Raw genomic sequence first — 19,066 nt, forward strand, 5'->3', positions numbered from 1 at the left:
AATTCAGTGGTGAGTTGAAGAACATCCAGAGGAATTAAGACAAGTCGACAGAAAACTTCAAGATGTGACCTGTGTGGTCACTTGGAAGAAGTGTAAGAATGTGTATCAGGAAGAAATCCTAGTCTGATAGAAGCCTGGTAGAAAACTAGGTCTGCTTGGCCCTAATGAGCTCCACTAGAAGTCCTGGCAAGAAGCTGCAAAGAGGGAAATGTAGACTTGGCTTTGTGGGAAATTGGTCCCCACAGCTTTATATTCAAAATAAAAAATGTCCAAGAGGAAAGTGAGCTTTGGAAGCTGCATGATGTGAAAGGGGCAGGGGCAGGGGGCAGCTAGGTGGCGCAGTGGATAAAGCACCGGCCCTGGATTCAGGAGGACCTGAGTTCAAATCTGGCCTCAGACACTTGACACTTACTAGCTGTGTGACCCTGGGCAAGTCACTGAGGCCATATCATCCAATCTCTAGCATCTTTTCAACAAAATACCAAGTTGTTTAAGCAAATACATGACCCTGGGCAAATCAATTCATCCCTGAGTTCTCCAAGCAACTCTATGAAACTGGAAGTTGCCAAGAAGGTGCCAAAAGTTCAATTTCTTAGACCACTTAAATCACCTCCCTAGCCAGTCCCCTTTTCTACCTTTATATTATACTGAGTTTAGACTGTTGATTGATTTTAAACAGAAAATTTCCCAAAGAGAAAAATGCTGTCATTTACTGAAATTTCCTATGAAGGGCCTTGGATTTTATAAACTTAGCTAAAATTCCAAAATACTATAGTTCAGAGCTGCAAACTGATTTTTTAAATTTTTACTAACCTAAGTATAAGAATTTTTTTAAAATGCTGAATAATCTAAACAAATGTGTACATCATATTTAATTGGATAAATGCAGGATTTTTTCAACACATAAAATTCTCTGCTATTTTTGGTGAATCCTGTAGCACCTTTGGATTTTTTATTTTCTTTTTAGATACTGGTCTGTTACATATATTACAGTAAAGTATTATACAGTCCAAGTTCCATTAAAGTGAACTACAAGAAATTTTCTAAATTTTTGTACTTTACTGGACTTTGAATTTATGAGATATTCCCTAATGTATGTGGATCATTGACAGTATTTGGAAACCATTGTTATATAAAGATTAAACTAGGATTTGAACTGTACGTGAAAATATTTAGAAATTACATGTGACCTAAGAGTTTTTTGGCATAAGATGCTTTGGCAATATTTATGTTCATTTTTTTTTTAATTAAGGCAACTTGGTTAGCTTTTTAAAATATTTTGCTTTGAAATATTTTGTATTTTAGCGATCAGAAAAAGATTCTGCAATAGGTATATAGCATCTAGAAGGGAGCCCTCAGATTTCAGGACAAAATCAAGAACTTGAGAGATGAAACCAGAAATCTTAAAAAAATGAAGTTATAAGACTGGTTTTGCCATAACTTGTTAATCCTCCCCAAAAGGTGCTGTTTACTGAATCATAAGAGTAAAAAGTAACCACTGCTTAGATAGCAGATGTAGTCAGTCACTGGAACCATGTCTTAATATATGTTGGCAGAGTTGGAATCCAACATCTTTGAGTCACCTCTTTATTACTATGGTAGGAAGAATTCAGTGTAGGTGCTGCGGGCTCCTCAATGTAGGTCACTTTATTCTTCATTATTAATTTGATGTTGAATGCTGATTATTGAATTGTGTGGTCAGAGGCCATTATTTAAACACATATAATTTTGGTGAAATAAAGTTCTTCATAAAACACAGATTTTATGACATCAACCATCATTCATTAAATTACATACTATGTGTCAGGTCTTATACTAGATACTAAGGATTCAAAAACAGAACAAGCAAGCAAAACAAAATTTTGCAAATCAAATGAGCAATCATAATTTGAGAAAGGATATATGTAGATCTAGTACCATTTTCAGGGAATCCAGGTTGAATAGAATCTTTAAATAGTAATGAATTACTTTAGGGAGCCTTATTTTTAGCAAAAGAACTCTTCATAAAATGATAGAATCACCACAAAAAATCATTTTGTTACTGGGGCTGAACAGCCAAAAATATGGGCAATAATTCTTGGCAACAGATCATCCCCTGATTAGCTTAAGAAGGGGTGGCTCCTGACATTTACTAACATAATCAGCAGTGCTATTTACAGTAAATTCTACCATGGCTCCTTTCAGGTTATAAGCTTAAAAATTAGACAGGAAGAAATATACCTAAGGTTTAGTAGAAAAATATGAAAAGATTTTCATAATCTGTAATAAATACTACCAAATGGTAAATTTATAAATTAAAATTATTAGAAAATTATCCAGACTAACGCTGTAAAATGTTGTTAATATGGTACACTCTCAGATCACAAAAGGTCTCAAATTTTTGGAAAATTTTTTACTCCAAGTATTAAGAGATGAAATAAATTATCTAAATCCCTAGAACAATATAAATCCTTTTCCTGTATGTAATATTCTTTTGTATTTCAAATTTAGATAAAATAGATCCTCATCAGAATTTACCTTAGATTATAATTTTCTGCAGAGGCATTCATGAATCTGACGATAAATATCTTAGTAGCTCAAAAAATGGAGCCATTTCTTTTTTTTCTGTACTGTTGTCATGAATTCAAGGTGGTAATAGTGGCATAATATATCCTTCATCATCTGTAGAAGGGTGAATTTTTTCTCTAGGTATTTAATCCCAATGAATTTCTTGTATTTAGTGTACTTTGTGAATGTTTTTGTTACTAATAAGGCAACTTTTAGACTTCAGTAACTGAGCAAAAAGCCTGTTAATAGATAGCTATTTAGTAAGTGGTTAAAGGGTTTAACCTCGATCATTATGCAAATATTAAAACCTATATAGAATTGGATATTAAATTATTTCAAATGGTGATTTGTATGCTTCTAAGCAATTGCTTTTACCCATACATCCCTATTTGCAAATTTGCCAACTAGTTCTGGTTGAATGTCTGATTTCCAATGTTTTCAACTTTTCTAGTTGTCAGCCTGTTTAATATATATGTAAGTATGTATATGTGTGTATATACTACTCTATTACAAGAGACCATGTTTTGTTTGGTTTTAAATCACATGTATTTACTAATACTTAATGACCTCAACATTGAGGAGGTCATTGCAGCTTTTCTTAGCTTCTCAACATTGAGAGAATTGAGAAAATATTTTTGATATTGAACAATTGAGAGAAGTTTTTAACTCGTTGGTCTGAAAGGAATAGGGAATAGAGTGGAGCTTAGAGACAACAGTTGTTGACCTGCATTGCTTGAGGGGATTTCCTCCTAGGGAGTTTCTGCACTAATGAAATCACAGGTCAGTCCCTTCAAAAGATAGATGGATGGATGGGTAGAGAGAGAGAAACAGCCAGACAGATGGATAGGTAGGTAGATGGTAGACTACAATGAATGGTTTGGTATTGGGTCATAGAATCCACAGTAAGTCCAAAAATGTCTCCCCGATTCATTTATAAAACCAGTTTTTCTAGAAACTGATCAGATAAAATCAAGCTCGTTCCACGTACAAGGAAAGTGATAAAGTGGAAAGGCCACAAAACTTAAGAAACATTGGGGTTCAGTCCTGGCTCTTCCAGTTACTAGTTGTATGAATCAGGGTAAAACTTTTGTTTTCATTTTCTAATTCCTCAGCTGCGAGATGGATAACAATACCATGGGTACCAGACCAACACGTCAGTCTATTATTATGTAGCAGTAGATGTTTCTCTAAGGCATTTTTGATCTTTTTTTTTCTCAGTCTCAGGTTTATTTTTGTGACCTGTGCAAATCATTTGGATAGCTATATCCATTTCCTCACTTTTAAATTGTAGCTAGTTCTTGTTTGGAAAGAACTCAATGAAGTCTTTACTTGAGAAATAATAGCAGTGAAATAGATGACGCTATCAAATTAAGTTTCTTCAAATTGCGTACACCAGGGTACCCATTTTCTTTAATTTTCTAGAACTTTGCTTTTTTATTTTCATCACTTGTCCTGGGTCAGCATAATTTTTTTCCTTTAGGGAAAAAAAATGACCAGTCTAAATCTCGGTACCTTCAAAGAAATATTTGCTGGTTGTTTTTTAAAATAGTTTGGATGTTTTGTGAGGAACCTGAAACAAAACTGTAAACAAGGCACTTTATGAGAGAATAAAAGCATTTTTTTCTAGGAACATGCAAGTCTTCTCTGTCATAAGCAAATATGGTACAGTCTCCTTGAGGGCAGGCGCTTGTCAGTATGTTAAATAACACAACTGTTCTTGTTGATACTCTCCATTCAAAGATCATTCTAAACCACCATGGAGAAGACATTTGCTTTGAGGTGCTTACTCTAGCCAGAGGGCTAAATTTGATTTATCCACATGTACCCCTAAACACACATTTGTTTAACATATTCAGAGTGAGGAATATAGTCTCAATGGAATCAAGCAAAGCTAATTGACCCATGCAAGGATTGAACCTGTGATCTTGACATCGGAACATATCTTGTTAAATAGAAATCAAACCTGGCTGGTAATCAGGTAGAACTGGAGTCAGATATTTTCTAGCTACTTACTTAGCCTGATTTCCATTGAACAAAGCACTTCCCTCTCTGGGCCTCAATTTCCTTATCTATCAGATGATGATGTTAGGCAAGACAGGTTCCTTCTAATTTTTTTCCTGTTTTAAGTGGAGCAAGGAGCATTTTCTGCAGATACATTAATACTTTTTAGCTTTCTTTCTTCCTTACATTTGGCCCTGAGACTATATATGGTTTCAGAAGTTCAATCCAATTTTCTTACTTAAAAGGTTCTCATTGTTTGGCCTCTTCCTTCTTCTGGTTTGGGGTGGGAGTCGGGTAGGGGTGGGGATTATCTACATAGAGTTTAAATTATTTCATGGTGGAGATTTTAAGGCTAAACTTTAATTGTAATAGGAAAGTTTCTTTTGAAGGACTTAAGTAAAAAACATTGCTTTTTTGTGCTTTCAAACAGCTCCTTTCCCTCCCATGTCCCAAATAGTACTACTGTCCAAGGACTTTGGTCTTGGCTTGTAGTTCCATTGTTCTTCCAATCCAGGGTCTTTCTTTAAAGATTGCCAACTATGTGATGAAACGAAATATTTTCATGCTGGAGATAAATGTGGTGAGTAAGTTAAAGCTACCCACCTAGTTTTCCCAAATAAAAATGTTATTTTTCCTGTGCACCAGCAATGCATTGTGCCAGTGTGACAATTAAAAATCCATACATGTATAATTAATAAAATAAGTCATTAACAGCTGTGAATTTGGGGGAGTTTCAGTCTCTTGAGGGACCAATCTTCATAATTTTATTGTGCCTAGAGCACATATGAATTATGCAGTCTTTCTAATTCATGGTAGCAAGGCTATAATTCTAACTGCTGCTGCTGAGGTATTTCATATTGACATTCTTTTTGATGTTTTGGTTTGTGTTTCCAGCACGGCAACCTTGCTATAAAAATGGAGAATGGCCCGTGATTTAGTAAAAATGGAAGTTTGATGCTTGATTTTTTTCAAATTATTTACTTAGGAAAGTCTTTTTCATTATCCATTTTACTAAGATAAAGTTTAATTCATTTAGACAGGATAGTCATTTCTATCTATATTTTAAAGAAAAATCTTATCAAGGGGATCTATGCATCTACTCTAAAGTGATCTCTATACTTTGATTTGTGCCAGTTTATAACATTTCTCTTATGTGGCCAAAAAACTTGTACTTTAATTTCTGTAGTGAAGGTAATAGTGCTTACTTATTAAGAAATTAGTTCATCTGTTTTCCTATTAAGCACTGGAGACTATTGATTTAAATAGATCTTTTCCCCTTTTTTCTTTATATACCACACTATTCATAGTATTACTCTACAATATTTAAAACCATTACCTTCTCTAGAGAGAGCCCCATGTTAAATTCTTTTTTACATGTACCTTGAATACTTCATTCCATTCACTTTTGATTTGGTCTTATATGATGAATCTTCTTTATTTAGCTTAAGTGATTTGACATGAAAACCATGCCATAGGCCAGAAAAATGGATGATAAGAAGCAGACAGGTAACCCTGCATTTCCCAAGGTGTGAAAGGCCCCTTACTTTTCCCCCAAACACATTGAATGTACACTCATTTGGTACTATCACTCTCTCAATGAGTTTGTTTTCTTTTTAACAGCAACAGTGGCAGCCATGTATTATAGCTACTACATGTTGCCGGATGGAACATATTGTCTTGCACCTCCACCCCCGGGAATTGATGTTGCTACTTACTACAGTGCTCTTCCTGCAGGGGTTAATGTACCTAGCACCACAGGAGTAACAACCGCGCCTCCCCCTCCTGGGACTACGCCGCCCCCACCCCCAGCTACAACGGAGTCCAGCAGCGGGCTAGCTTCTGCAGCAACTCCATCCAGGTATGAGATTCTTACATAGAATTTCTCATTTTTGCAACTAGCTCTGCATTGTAACTCAATATGTCTTGTAACTTCCAGAATTTGGTTTATCTTAAGTGCTTAATAAATTTTTTCGTACATTCATTGTAGCCACCATACTTACATCAATATTATTTTTGCTAGATTTGGAATATTCCAACTTCTAGTAATCTCAGCTTAGTATTTATTAATCTTTAAGAAACTTTAAAAAATTATTTTGGGCTCCTCATGAATGTAAGTAATGGCCATCTAATTTTCAGTACGCTTGCTCCCGTGGTTGCCATTATCCCTCCACCTCCGGACATCCAGCCTGTAATTGACAAGTTGGCAGAATACGTTGCTAGGAATGGAATTAAGTTTGAGACTAGTGTGCGTGCCAAGAATGATCAACGGTAAGATCGACTATTTTTGTTTGGGGTTTGACTTTTTTTTTAATGTCCTGCTTGGTAAAAGGTTTTTTTTATAAATACATGTTGTATATTATCTCAAATATGCTGAATTGTTTAAGACTATTTTAAAAAAAAATAAGAATGTTGATATTACCTATAATGCAAAGGCCAGAAGCCATGCTTTTCAAGGGGTATCCTAGGACCTAGGGCACAAACCATTTTAGATTTCAGTAGTAAATGGGATTCCATCCTTCAGGTAGAACACTACACTTTTTTGTTGTTCCTTTTGCAGTGTTGTTGTATTGTTGACAGATTATTTTGTTATTTTGTTGCTAACAGGTTTGAATTCCTACAGCCATGGCACCAGTATAATGCCTACTATGAGTTTAAGAAGCAGTTCTTCCTTCAGAAAGAAGGGGGCAACAGCTCACAGGTACATATGTCAGATTGACATTAATGAAAAAACTTTATAGTTTAACTTAATTTTTGCATATACAAAATGCATTTCTGAATTTCTCAGTACAAGTCAATTTAGGAAGAAAGAAAAGGCCATTTTGGTTAGCCTCTAGCATGTAAAGCTTAACTTTCTACTTGGGACTAGAGAATGAGCGTTATTTTAATACCTGCTGAGAAGAGATCTCAAACCTGTCCTAGTGTAGTGGTGGTGTACTGCTGATACCATATCCCAGCTCTGCTGTATCATCATGACTTGGACTAGGGTCAAGGTTCCTGAAGGCCCTGCCATTGAAGTACAAGCTCTGCCATGTTTGACCAAGGCAGACAGCCTCAAGGATGGGCCAGACTACAAATGGCACAGCTTAGACATTCTTAGCTGAACTTGAAGACAGTACTCAAGAAAAAGTTGGCCAACACAGTGTGAATCTTTTGGCCACAGTGATCCATGAAAGGCTTGAAAAGACAAAATGGCACTTGTTCCATGACAAAGGGGCAAAGGCTGCTAAGAGACACTTTTGAAAATTCTATAAATACTCATTTAATTGTTGATAAACTTCATGTGAGATCTTTGCATGATGACCAAAACAATATCCCTACCTACATTCTCACTATAGGTAAAACCAGGAAGCATAAAAAGTTGCAGATATTTAAAAAGAAAATTCATGGCTAAATAAAGTTCAGAGCTAAATAAAGGGGTTCCATTGTATGCCTAGGTGTAACTAGATACTTCATTTTATGGGACAATTTAGTCATCCTGCCCTTCAGTGCTTATGCCAAGTAGAAGTGAATTATCATGAAGCTAGTTAGGCCAGTGTAGAATCAAGAAATCTGAGATTGTAAGAAGCTCAGAAACCCTCCAGTCTTACCCAACTTGAACAAGAACCCCCTAGAAATGGTTCACAGGACATTGTTTGAAAATCTATAAGAAAGAAGAGACCCAGAGGAGAATTAATGAAAGTAGCCCATGCTACTTTTGTGTAGCTTCATTTCTTAGGAAGTTTTTATGTTGCATTGAACCTAAATCTGATTCTTTGTGACTTTGACTAATTGCTTCTAATACTGCTTTCTGGGGCCAAGCAGAACAAATATTATCCCCCTTCAGATTCTTAATGTCAAGCATCACACTTTCTTCCTGATCATTCTTGCTAGTCCTTAGACTGACCTGACCTGATCCTCTCTTGGGAGGATCTCAAGAACTCATACCACCCTAGCCACCCACCTCAAAAGCTCTCCAACTTTTCGGAGTGCATTTCTCAAAAGACTTGCAAAGAATAGTTATCTAATGAGTATTGTAAGTAGCATTAGTTCCATTTTACAGATGAGACCATGGCTCAGAAAGGAAAGTGTCTTGTCCATGGTTGTGCATCTCCTAAGCAACAGCTGGAATTAAAATTTAAGTTCTTGGTTTCAGTTCTGGTGTTCTTTTGTTGCAGAGTATGAAATAAAGAAATTCTTTAAGAACCTGTTGAATCAACATACACCTTGATATTCAGTGGTTGTCATGCAAAGGTTGACAGGGAAAGGTGGCATAGAATAGATTGGAAAATGTGATCCATGGATAAGAAATGAAAAAGGCCAGAAGATGACTCAGAAGATTCCTGCCTGTATATTATGAATACTTTTAAAGAGTGTTAGAATAACTAAATGGGAGAAAATTACTAAGCTCTTGGTATGTGCCAGGCACTATTCTGAGTTCAGGGAATACATATACAAGTAAGCAAGATAGCCCCTGCCCTCAAGGAGTTTACATTCTAAGACCACACATATAGGGGAGTAATCGACAGAGAAATGACCTGTTGACTGGGCAAGATAATGTAAAATTATCAGAGCCCCAGGTCCCAAGGGTTGAAGTCCAATTTCTATGCAGAAAAGGAGACTGGAATGCAGGCTGCATGACAGAGATGTCTGGGAAAAGGTACAGTGGGCCTGGATGGGAGGCAGAGCCCTGGGTGCCAGGAGGCAGAGAAGGAGAGTAGACTGTAGGCAGCAAAAATAGGATTGATTATATCTTAACGTGAAATGACTGCTCATCATAATCAATGCAGGCCTCATTTCAGAATCAACCATATGCAGTCAAATCATTAACTGCTTAGAGCAAAGGTCAAGATTAACACTGAGTTCGATGAAAAGGATAGAGGTCCAAGATGAGTCTGAACACAATACAGAAGCTCTAGCCTGACCTACGCAACCAACTATTGACTGGGGAAATGGCAAATAGATAAAACTTAAGACTGTGACTCCATTTATGACCATTTCTAAGAGAAATGTGGCCAGTGTAAATGAGTTACCACAATAAAGATACCAAAAATATCCCAGAAACCATCTCAGCCAGCAAACCAAACTGTTTGTCTAGGGAAGTATTGCCTTAGAGGCCATTTGGCAAAGCATTGCTGATAATGCCAGAAAATGGCATAGTGTTCCTTTACAAAACAAGGTTGGAGGGTAGGGGTAAAGTGAGCGTCATATCTTCCTCAGAGAATTTACAGATAACAAATAGAGGACCTCAAATAGATAGGAAACAGAACAACTTTCCATTCACTTCTGTAATGATCTATTTGTTTCACTGATGGCAGCAAAACTGCCTCCTTTAAATGCTAACATCTCAGTGCCCACTGTGATTTATGAGGAAGTGAAAGTGACAGGAACTGCAACTGGATGAAATAGAATCAAAAGTCTAGTATAGCTGACATAATTTTAAAGGTATTCGCATATTGTTCTTAAAGATAGCTCAAAAGCAGACACTCCAAGGGGTGTGGCTAGGTGGCGCAGTGGATAAAGCACCGGCCCTGGATTCAGGAGTACCTGAGTTCAAATCCGGCCTCAGACACTTGACACTTACTAGCTGTGTGACCCTGGGCAAGTCACTTAACCCCAATTGCCTCACTTAAAAAAAAAAAAAAAGAAAGAATAAAAAAAAGCTAACACTCCAGACTAAAATATAACGAATGGTGTTTCTGACTCCCCCAGACCCCAGCATATAAATAAGTAACCAAGATAATATCAGCAACTATTGTTATATATGGTTTTCTCATTTCTAAATAATCTTGATAAAAATTGTCTATGCACAGAAGAAAAGGGCTTTCCTTAATCGTTTCCTACACTTGACCACTCCCTTCAGAATTACACATATTCAGGGGTATAGAGAATAAGTTTACTCTGTGTTTTGATGACTAGAAAAGTATTTGACTCGTGAACAAAACCTAACCTTAAAGGCCCTCTTCTAACAATGTATGTTCCATGCTTCTATGTATATTAACATCCTACAGGATTGTGTGATAGATAAAACCACGGATGATTTTGCTCAGTGGTCCTCTGATAAACAATAGCAAGTAAAGCATCAAACTTACGTACTAGGGATATAAAGACATCAAGAAAACTCCTGCCCTTCAAGGAGCTTCCTTTGGGGGTATGGGGGGTGGAAGAGGACAAGCAGGTATGGGGAACATGTATGTAAATAATGAGAGAATTAATGACTCAGAGTGATTAGAAAACATCTAAAATGGAATATAATGTTTAGGAAATAGGTTATGAGGAACATCCAGTGCAAAGAGAAGGTATGAAGAAGGATTCCCTGTCAATGAGGATGTTCTTTAAATGTTCCTGTTTGCAAATGGCATTCCCAGAACCTCAGTATTGGAACAGATTTCAGAAGCCTTTTAAACCAAACCGTACCAGGATAGGAATTGCTACAAAATCCTCCAAACAACTGGTCAGCCAGCCTCCCTTTAAAGAATGATCTGTAGTGAGGAACTACCACTAGAGGCATCCCATTTTATCTTTTAAGTAGTTTTAAATCATCATCTAAATCTGCTTCTCTGCAGCTTTCTATTTGTTGTTGCTAGTTCTGCTCTATATGGTCAAACATAACATCTAATTCCTCTCCATACAGCAACCCATCAGATGTTACCATTTCCTTAAATATCCACTTCTATAAGTAAAACATCTGTGCCTTCAACCAGTATTCATGTGACATGATATTGAGGCGCTTCACCTGATCGCCCTTTGGTCACTGTCTAGATAATTACTGTTTTTTCTAAAATAAAGCATTCAGAACTAAGCACAGTGATCCAGATGTGTTCTGACGAAGACAAAGTATAGTATAACTGTAAGTTTCTGTATTCTAAACGTTATCCCTCCCTTAATATGTCTTATTATCACATTAACTTCTTTTACTATGAGCTTATAGTTCACTAAAACCCTCAGATCCTTTTCACGTGAATTAGTTTCAAAATTGCTGGTGCTTAACAAGTATATCCAGCAAAAATCTCAGTGCCCTGGTTTATAGTTCACCCAGGCCTGATGACTTAAACTCAGCAAGGCAGCTAGGTGCTCGCTTACTCTTTATTTATCTTAGGTTTCAGCTCCCCAGAAACTGTTTGTATATTCTTTTATGCTGAGGGCATTAAAAAAGAGGAAAACTGTAAGGCCTCTATTTAAACGTTTTCTTTGTCGTTGAGTCATTTCAGTCATGTCTGACTCTTTGTGACCCCCTTCGGGGTTTTGGCAAAGATGCTAGAGTGGTTTACATTTCCTTATGCAGTTCATTTTGCAGATGAGGAAACTGAGATAAACAGGGTTAAGTGACTTGCCCAGAGTCACACAGCTAACAAGTGTCTGAGATCAGATTTGAACTCCTGAAGATGAGTCTTCCTGATTCCAAGCCCAGTGCTCTATCTGCTGCACCACATAGCCACTCCTGCGATCTCTGGTTACCCAAAAGAATTCAGCTTGGCCGTCAGCACAGGAAGTGCCCTTGTGAGTGGGGAGCGCCTGTTGCCCAGAATTTGGTGTGATGCTGAATGGCCAGCCCATTAAGAAGCCTCTCAGTGTTCTGACCTGGACAGTGATCCAAGGCCAGACAAGGAGGAATCACAGATGTAAAAGTAACAGCCTGGATTGCTTTTAAGGAATTATACTGTCTTGTTAATGATTCCAAGCCACTCTGCTACTCTCCTTATATATATATATATATGTCTATGTGACTTCTAATTTGAATTGATCATAATCTCAGAATTAAATTGGCAGTAACCCAGAAGGCATGGTAGATGAAAATAAACTGGAACCAATGACAGATTAGTTCAGGAAGTGGTACAAAAGGCATCATTGAGGGCATTTAGCAAGAGTGAACAGGAACCAATGGAAAGCCCAGTGGTGTACTTGCTTCCACAAAATTTTAAAGAACCCGGAGACCCCCAGTACATTGGGTCTCTCCTTTATAAGTGATTTATAGAAAGATAGAATCAAGAACTGTCCGGGATGTAAAGGCAATAATGGGTGGGGGAGGAAATATCCCACGTTGGTAAGATCATGGAGACATGAAAAGTTGAGAGTAGTACAATGATAGCTCATTTGTTTGTGAATATTAGGTTTCTAGAAAAACAGGTTTTAAGTCAATCTTTATATTAACATTTTATATGTCAAATTGAGCAACTGGAGCACCTATAGGGCTCTTAACATTATTGAGATGGTAATAGTGAAAAGAAATAACCTCCCTCCACTCCATTACTACTGCTTTTATCTAGTCATCTTCCCTGCCTTCTCCCTGACTTTGGTGTCAGTCAAAAAAAAAATGTTATTGTATCCCTATTCAAAGCGGTTTTTTTGTCTCCTTAATTTATCCCTCTTATTGGCCTTTCTTCTGTTTTTATTCTCAACAGCATGGAAGTCCTAACTTTTTATACCTGTTTTGGCGGAGGGGTGAGATACAACTTGCTTATCAGTAGATGTCTGCAGTCCTCTATCTTTGAATGTCCAGACTAAAGGAAATTGACTCATCTGAAGGAGATGGGGATAATTTAGCATTCTAATATCATCTTTGGTCATCAGAATCTCCAAAGGAAAGATGTTGAACAATGGTTCTCAAACTACTTTAGTCTTAAGAGAGAATCCATGGGCATCAGACCTTGTGGAAGAATATTTTATTCTTCCTCTTATTCTTTTTCTGTCAGATAAAGTACACACTGTTATCAAAATGCTAATGTCAAATTAAATGGATGCCTTGCTTAATTCCAAATTTTAGAATTATAATTATTATCACTCAAGTTATATTTGGGTAATGTGTAATCTCTGTAGGTTGTAACAGCAACAGCTGTAGCAGAAGAGGCTCCGGCAGAGCCTGCCCCAGAAAGTGCCCGTGAAGTGGTAGAAGAGGGTGGGTCTGAAGACGCTGCTGATACAGGAGGAAAGGGTGCCTCCGGGGCAAAAAAGGAGTCATCTTCCAGTAAAGTCGTCAGTGATGGCAAATTGGTGAAAGGTGAGTTGCCATGAGTCTTAAAACTGAAATCTGATCCTGTTCCTTTGTTTTCCATTATAAATTCAGCAAGGAAGAATTTTGAATTATAGCATATCATATACTAGTGTTTGGTACTGGTTGTTATTGTTAAGTCAGTCTACTAATGACTCATTTCAGACAAGCTTGTCTGAAGTTCCCTTTTCATTAGCTAATCTGTTTGAAACAGGTTAAAGGGAAAAGATAAAATGCTTAGGAAAACAAATTTTCAGATACTTTCAACCAGTTTGGAAGCAATAGAATATTTATAATTAAAATTTCTATAGTGCTTACACATGGCATGTATTTAGCCTGACCTAACTGCCTGATTGTGAACAGGCTACTTAACCTCTCCATGTCCCAGGAAACTGTTTAAGAAATAGAAGTTACGAAACAATTGTTGATCAGTCTTAGGAGAGGGAGTTTACTCACAAAGCTCCTAAATAGACCAAAACCATTCCCCATCCTCCCTCACCTCAAAATGAAAACCTATGTATATGCCAAGCACTGTGCTAGGAACTGAGAGTGCAAATAAAGAGTTTTATGAAAGGTTTTATATATCATCTCATTTTATGCTCACAATAACCCTGAGGAAGGTAATACATGTATTAAGTATTATTGTTACTTATTGTACAAATGACATAACTGAGGCTAAAATAAACTGTCTATAGACATATACAAATCTTTGGGCCCTTCACCTCTAAGGACTGATTTCTATCAGATAACATTTCCTTAGTCCAGTTTGAGGCACCCTGTAGACTTCCATATCCATTCTTCAACAAACATGAAATGCCTTGTGGATACTGATTGCTATAAAAGGTTTAGGTGAGATAGTTATTGCCCTCAAGGTCTGGGAGGGATAAGATCAACAAAAATGACTGTGATGCACAGTATTGCCTGATAAGTTTTCAGCTGACCACATCTGGAATTAAAAGGGGTTTTCTACATCTACAGAAGCCCCGCCATTCTGTAGATGAAGGAACTGAAGCCTGGTCACTAGGCCAAGTAACTTTGCCGAAGATCACACAGAGAGTAGCAGAGCTGGATTTTAAACCCATGGTTTTGGGCTCTAAATCCATTGTTCTTTCCAAACAAAGTGGAATGTGAGATCTGAGGGGGAGATTTGCTCATTAGTCATTAGAAACTCTTCCTAGAGAAAGTGGCATTTGAGTTGAACTTTAAAAAATTGGATAGGAATTCAGTGGGCGAAGAGCGGAAGGAAAACTGTTACAAGCATAGAGAAGAGCAGGAGCAAAGGCATGAAGGACTGAGTATTTCTGCAGGCAGAAAATACATGCATTTGACTGAAGTGTTCATGAAGGAGAGTTACATAAAATACAATGAAAGCTAGGGTGGCATCAGATTGTTGAGGACCTTAAATGCCAGGCACAGAAGTTTCAACTCTATTCAGAAAGCAGTAGAGCCACTGAAGTCTTCTGAGAGAGCGCTGCTATCCCACACTCTATGAGAAAGATTATTCCAGCAGTATTATGAAATAGGAATTATAGCAGGAGTTCTGAACAAGAGAGCTTCAAACTTTTTAATATGTTGATAACTTTCAATATAATTGATTTCTTTGGTAATCTTATGTGTTTTATTTTATACATATAAAGTTGTGATATGAGAAAGGGTTCATAGACTTTACCAGACTGATTGGGGGCAGTGGGGGGGTGGTGATGCAAAAAAGGGGTAGGAACCTCCCTGGGCTAGAGTAAAGGCCAGAAGTGCTTTCAGACTATTGCGGTAGCCCTGGCAGGTATGACAGTGATTCCTCAAAGATGGCAGCAATGGTACTAAAAAAGAGGATTGCAGAGATACTGCCAAATTGGAGTCAGCACTTCAGACTGACCAAGCCCTTTAGTGCCAGCACTAAAGTCTGGCCTTCAAAGGGGCTGCTAAAAGCGATAAGACCATTTCACTGAAAATACTCCCAAAGAGTTTTCCCTAATTTAAACAGGTTCTTCCACCATTTTCTCTGAAGCAGTGAAATGTTCTTGCTGGATTCAAAAGTACATGTATCCATTGTAGTGACATTAGGAGATTTCATTAGGTCCCAAGAGATATTGTATAATTTCATTCGACAGTTAAGTACCTGTTCCCTGCCTTCAAGGAGCTCACATTTTTCTACGGGGAAACAGTATCTGTGCACACATATTTGAATCCTAATGACACAAAGAGGCAACAGTATGAGCTACTGGAGAATTCACAGACTCACACGTGAGCAGAGTTAGTTAGCAAGCTCTAAGGCAAGAGTGAGGAGGTGGTGAGTTCCATCATGAGGAATTTCAGATATGAAGACACATATGGCTGGGGCACTGTAACTCGGAAGTAAAGGTCCATCTTCTTCAACCTGGTGATTTTCTGATGATGTTGGACGTCTACAAATCTTTGAAGGCCATAACCTTGAAAGAGTCAAAGTTGTTGGTCAGGGAAACAGACTCATAGTAAGTTGCAACCCATGACGGTGTAGAAGAATTATTGTAAAGGATGTTATCCATGCCCAGCACTGTGTTAAAAATAAAAATAGAAGGAATGGTGAAAAAGATAATCCTTGTTCTGAAGGAACTCACATTCTAATAGGGGAGACTTAGTCCAAGCAGCTATGTACAGGGTAATTGTGAAATAATCAACAGAGGGCGGACACTCAAATGAAGAGGAATTGAAAAGGGCTCCTACAGAAGATAGGATTTTAGTTGGAACTTGAAGGAAGGTGGAGATGAGAAGGGAGAGCATTCCCTGGCACGGGGGACAACCAGTAAAAATACCTAGAATTGGGAGAGAGAGTATCTTATTTGAAGAACAGCAAAGAGGCCAGAGTCACTAGATCGCAAAGTAGAGGGGGATATGAGATAAGTAAGGGAAATCGAGCTTATGGGTACCTTCAAATGCCAAGCAGAAATTTTAGATTTGATCCTAGAGGTTCCATGGGGCTACTGTAGTTTATTGAGCAGGGGAATGATAGGGTTGGACCTGAACTTTAGGAAAATCACTTCGGTGGCTGAGTGGAGAGAGACCAACAAGTAGGCTATTTCAGTAGTCCAGACATTAGGAGATATGGGTCTGTACCAGGGTAGTGGCAGGATCAGAGTAAAGAAGGGCACATATGCAAGAGGTGCTTCAAAAGTAAAATCAACAGGTTTTAGCAACAGATATGGCACCGGGGGGGGGGGGAGACAGAGAAGATGAGTTTAGGGTGACACAGAGGTTGTAAGCCTGGGAGGGACTAGGAGAGTGGTGATAGGGGAAGTTTTGGAGAGAAAAATATTGAGTTCACTTTTGGACATAGTGAGTTTAAGATCTCTTCAGGACAACCAGTTTGAGATCTTTGATAGGAAATTGAAGATGTAAGATTGGAGGTTGGCACTGGATGAGTAGATTTGATAATCATCAGCATAGAGATGATGCATTGAAACTGAGATTACTAAATGAAGTCGTTTAAAGGGAGAAGAAAAGAGGGTCCTGGGTAGAGCCCTCTGGGACACTTGCAGTTAGGGGGTCTGACCTAGTAAGTACCTAACAAAAGACACTGAGAAGGAGCAGGTAGATAGGAGTAGTGTCCCAAAAGCCTAGAGAGAAGAGAATAGCAAAGAAGATATCCAGAAATGGGTGATCCACAGCATCAAAAGCAGAAAGGTCAAAAAGGATAAAAATGGGGGGAAAGCACTAGGCAGTTAAGAGATCATTAGCTAGACTACAGAGCTGAAAAGAGAGCTCAGAGAGAGAACATCCTTCTCAAGGAGTTTGGCCACAAAAGACGGGAAAATGGGACCATATAGCACGGCTGGAGTCGTTTTTGTGGATGTAGGAAAAGTAGAGAGGTTTGTACGCAGTAGGGAAGCAGCCAGTACACAGGGAGAGATTGAAGGTAAGTGAGAGAATAAAGGTAATAGATGGGGCAGTCTAATGAAGATGTAGTAGTACCCCTTGTACATGTAAAAGGGTTAATATTTGCAAAGAGAAGCACTGCCTCACTACATGAAATACAGTTGAAAGAGGAAATAGTGGCAGAAGACATCTGAATAACAAGACTAGAAACAAGAAATCCTTGGCAGATGGTCTTAATTTTTTCTGTGAAGTAGGAGCAAATTTTTTTAGATAAGAGGGTAAAAAGGAACCACTAGTGAATGTATTACTGAGTTAATTAGATGTAAAAGGATTGCCTAGCAGTAATACAGACCTAGTTATGGCTATATGACATAAATTTGTAATGGACCTATTCAGCAGAGTTGCATGATGTTCTCCACTATCATCTAGCAACACATACGTAGAAACAAAGATGGGAGTGATCCAGGTAGGACACATATGGTGATGTTATGAGGGTGTGGGAGAATCAAGAGAAGAGAACAATGTAGAGTTGAACTCTACCAAATTCTACCCATCACCAAAGAGTCAAGATGTATGATCAGATTATAATGTATGTTGGTCACCTGGCAAAAAAGGCCAAGGGGTGAAAAGACAGCCTGACTGTTCCCTTGGTGTCCTCACAAAATCATAAGATCTCAAGGAAGAATCTTAACCATATTAGGACTGCCTGAGGTAAAGTGGTGGGAAAACAGTTGCACAGGATACACAGCCATGGGAATAAGTTGTGATCTGAATCATTGGAAGTAGACATCTTGTAGTATAATTAAATGAGATTTTTCCTTATGGTGAACCTAAATTTACCACTTTGCAATCTGCACCTGCTTCCAATTTATTTCTTTTTTTTTAAACATCAATCGATCATCATCACTCTCAATCCCAATTTATTTCTCCAGATAAAGCAGAATAAGTTTAATTCTTCTTAGAGGTGATAGCTTTTCAAATGCTTGAAAACACCTATTAATATTCCCCCTAAAACTTTTGTAATCCCAGTTCCTTCAACTTTCTTCCACATGTTACTAAGCCACCCTACATCATTTTGCTTTTCTTCCCATGAATGCTCTGCTGCATCTCAATGTCCTTCATCAAATGTGGTTTCCAGAATTGAATACCGTACTGAAGATGTGATTGACCGGAACAGAATATAGCTTCTCTGTCACCTTAGTCATGGAAAATGTACCTTCATATAGCCTGAAATTGCATTAGTTTTCCCAGTTACCATGTCATAATGTTGACTCATATTAAGCTTGCATTCTACCATAATTCCCAAAGTCTTTTTTCAGACTACCCTCTGTTTAACTGTGCTTCCTCAGGCTTGTGCTTCTGAGGTAGTTGTTAAATGTGCTTTCCACATTTACATATTGTCCATATTTAATTCAACCTTAATGAGGAGCCAAGATGGCAAAGTAGAAGGAAGTTATACTGCAAGCTTCCTTCAGAAACTCCTCCAAACAGATCTAGAAAACATATCAGAGCAAATCCAAAGCAAAGTTACAATGAGTCTTTTTTCCAGTCCAAGTCAGCATAGGGAGACAGAGTTCTATGGATGCTGGGAAGCATTCCCCAGGCTGTTTACCAGAACAGACAGGTCCCAGACCTTTACCAGGGATCTCCAGACCTATACACTGGCACCTTAACAGCAACATAAGTGTCAACTGACTGCTTTGT

The 19,066-nt window shown here is 37.9% G+C and overlaps 1 protein-coding gene across 1 annotated transcript in view; it reads left to right on the forward strand.

The window, feature by feature from the left end:
• The window catches only part of LOC122734300 (splicing factor SWAP), a 128,351-nt gene that overhangs the window by 34,347 nt on the left and 74,938 nt on the right, over positions 1-19,066 (forward strand). The window contains 4 exon segments of the mRNA XM_043975012.1: positions 6,169-6,406; positions 6,685-6,816; positions 7,153-7,246; positions 13,342-13,522. Of these exon segments, the coding sequence (XP_043830947.1) occupies positions 6,169-6,406; positions 6,685-6,816; positions 7,153-7,246; positions 13,342-13,522 (645 nt within the window).

This window comes from Dromiciops gliroides, chromosome 1 (assembly GCF_019393635.1).
Source record: "Dromiciops gliroides isolate mDroGli1 chromosome 1, mDroGli1.pri, whole genome shotgun sequence".
Lineage (NCBI taxonomy): Eukaryota > Metazoa > Chordata > Mammalia > Microbiotheria > Microbiotheriidae > Dromiciops > Dromiciops gliroides.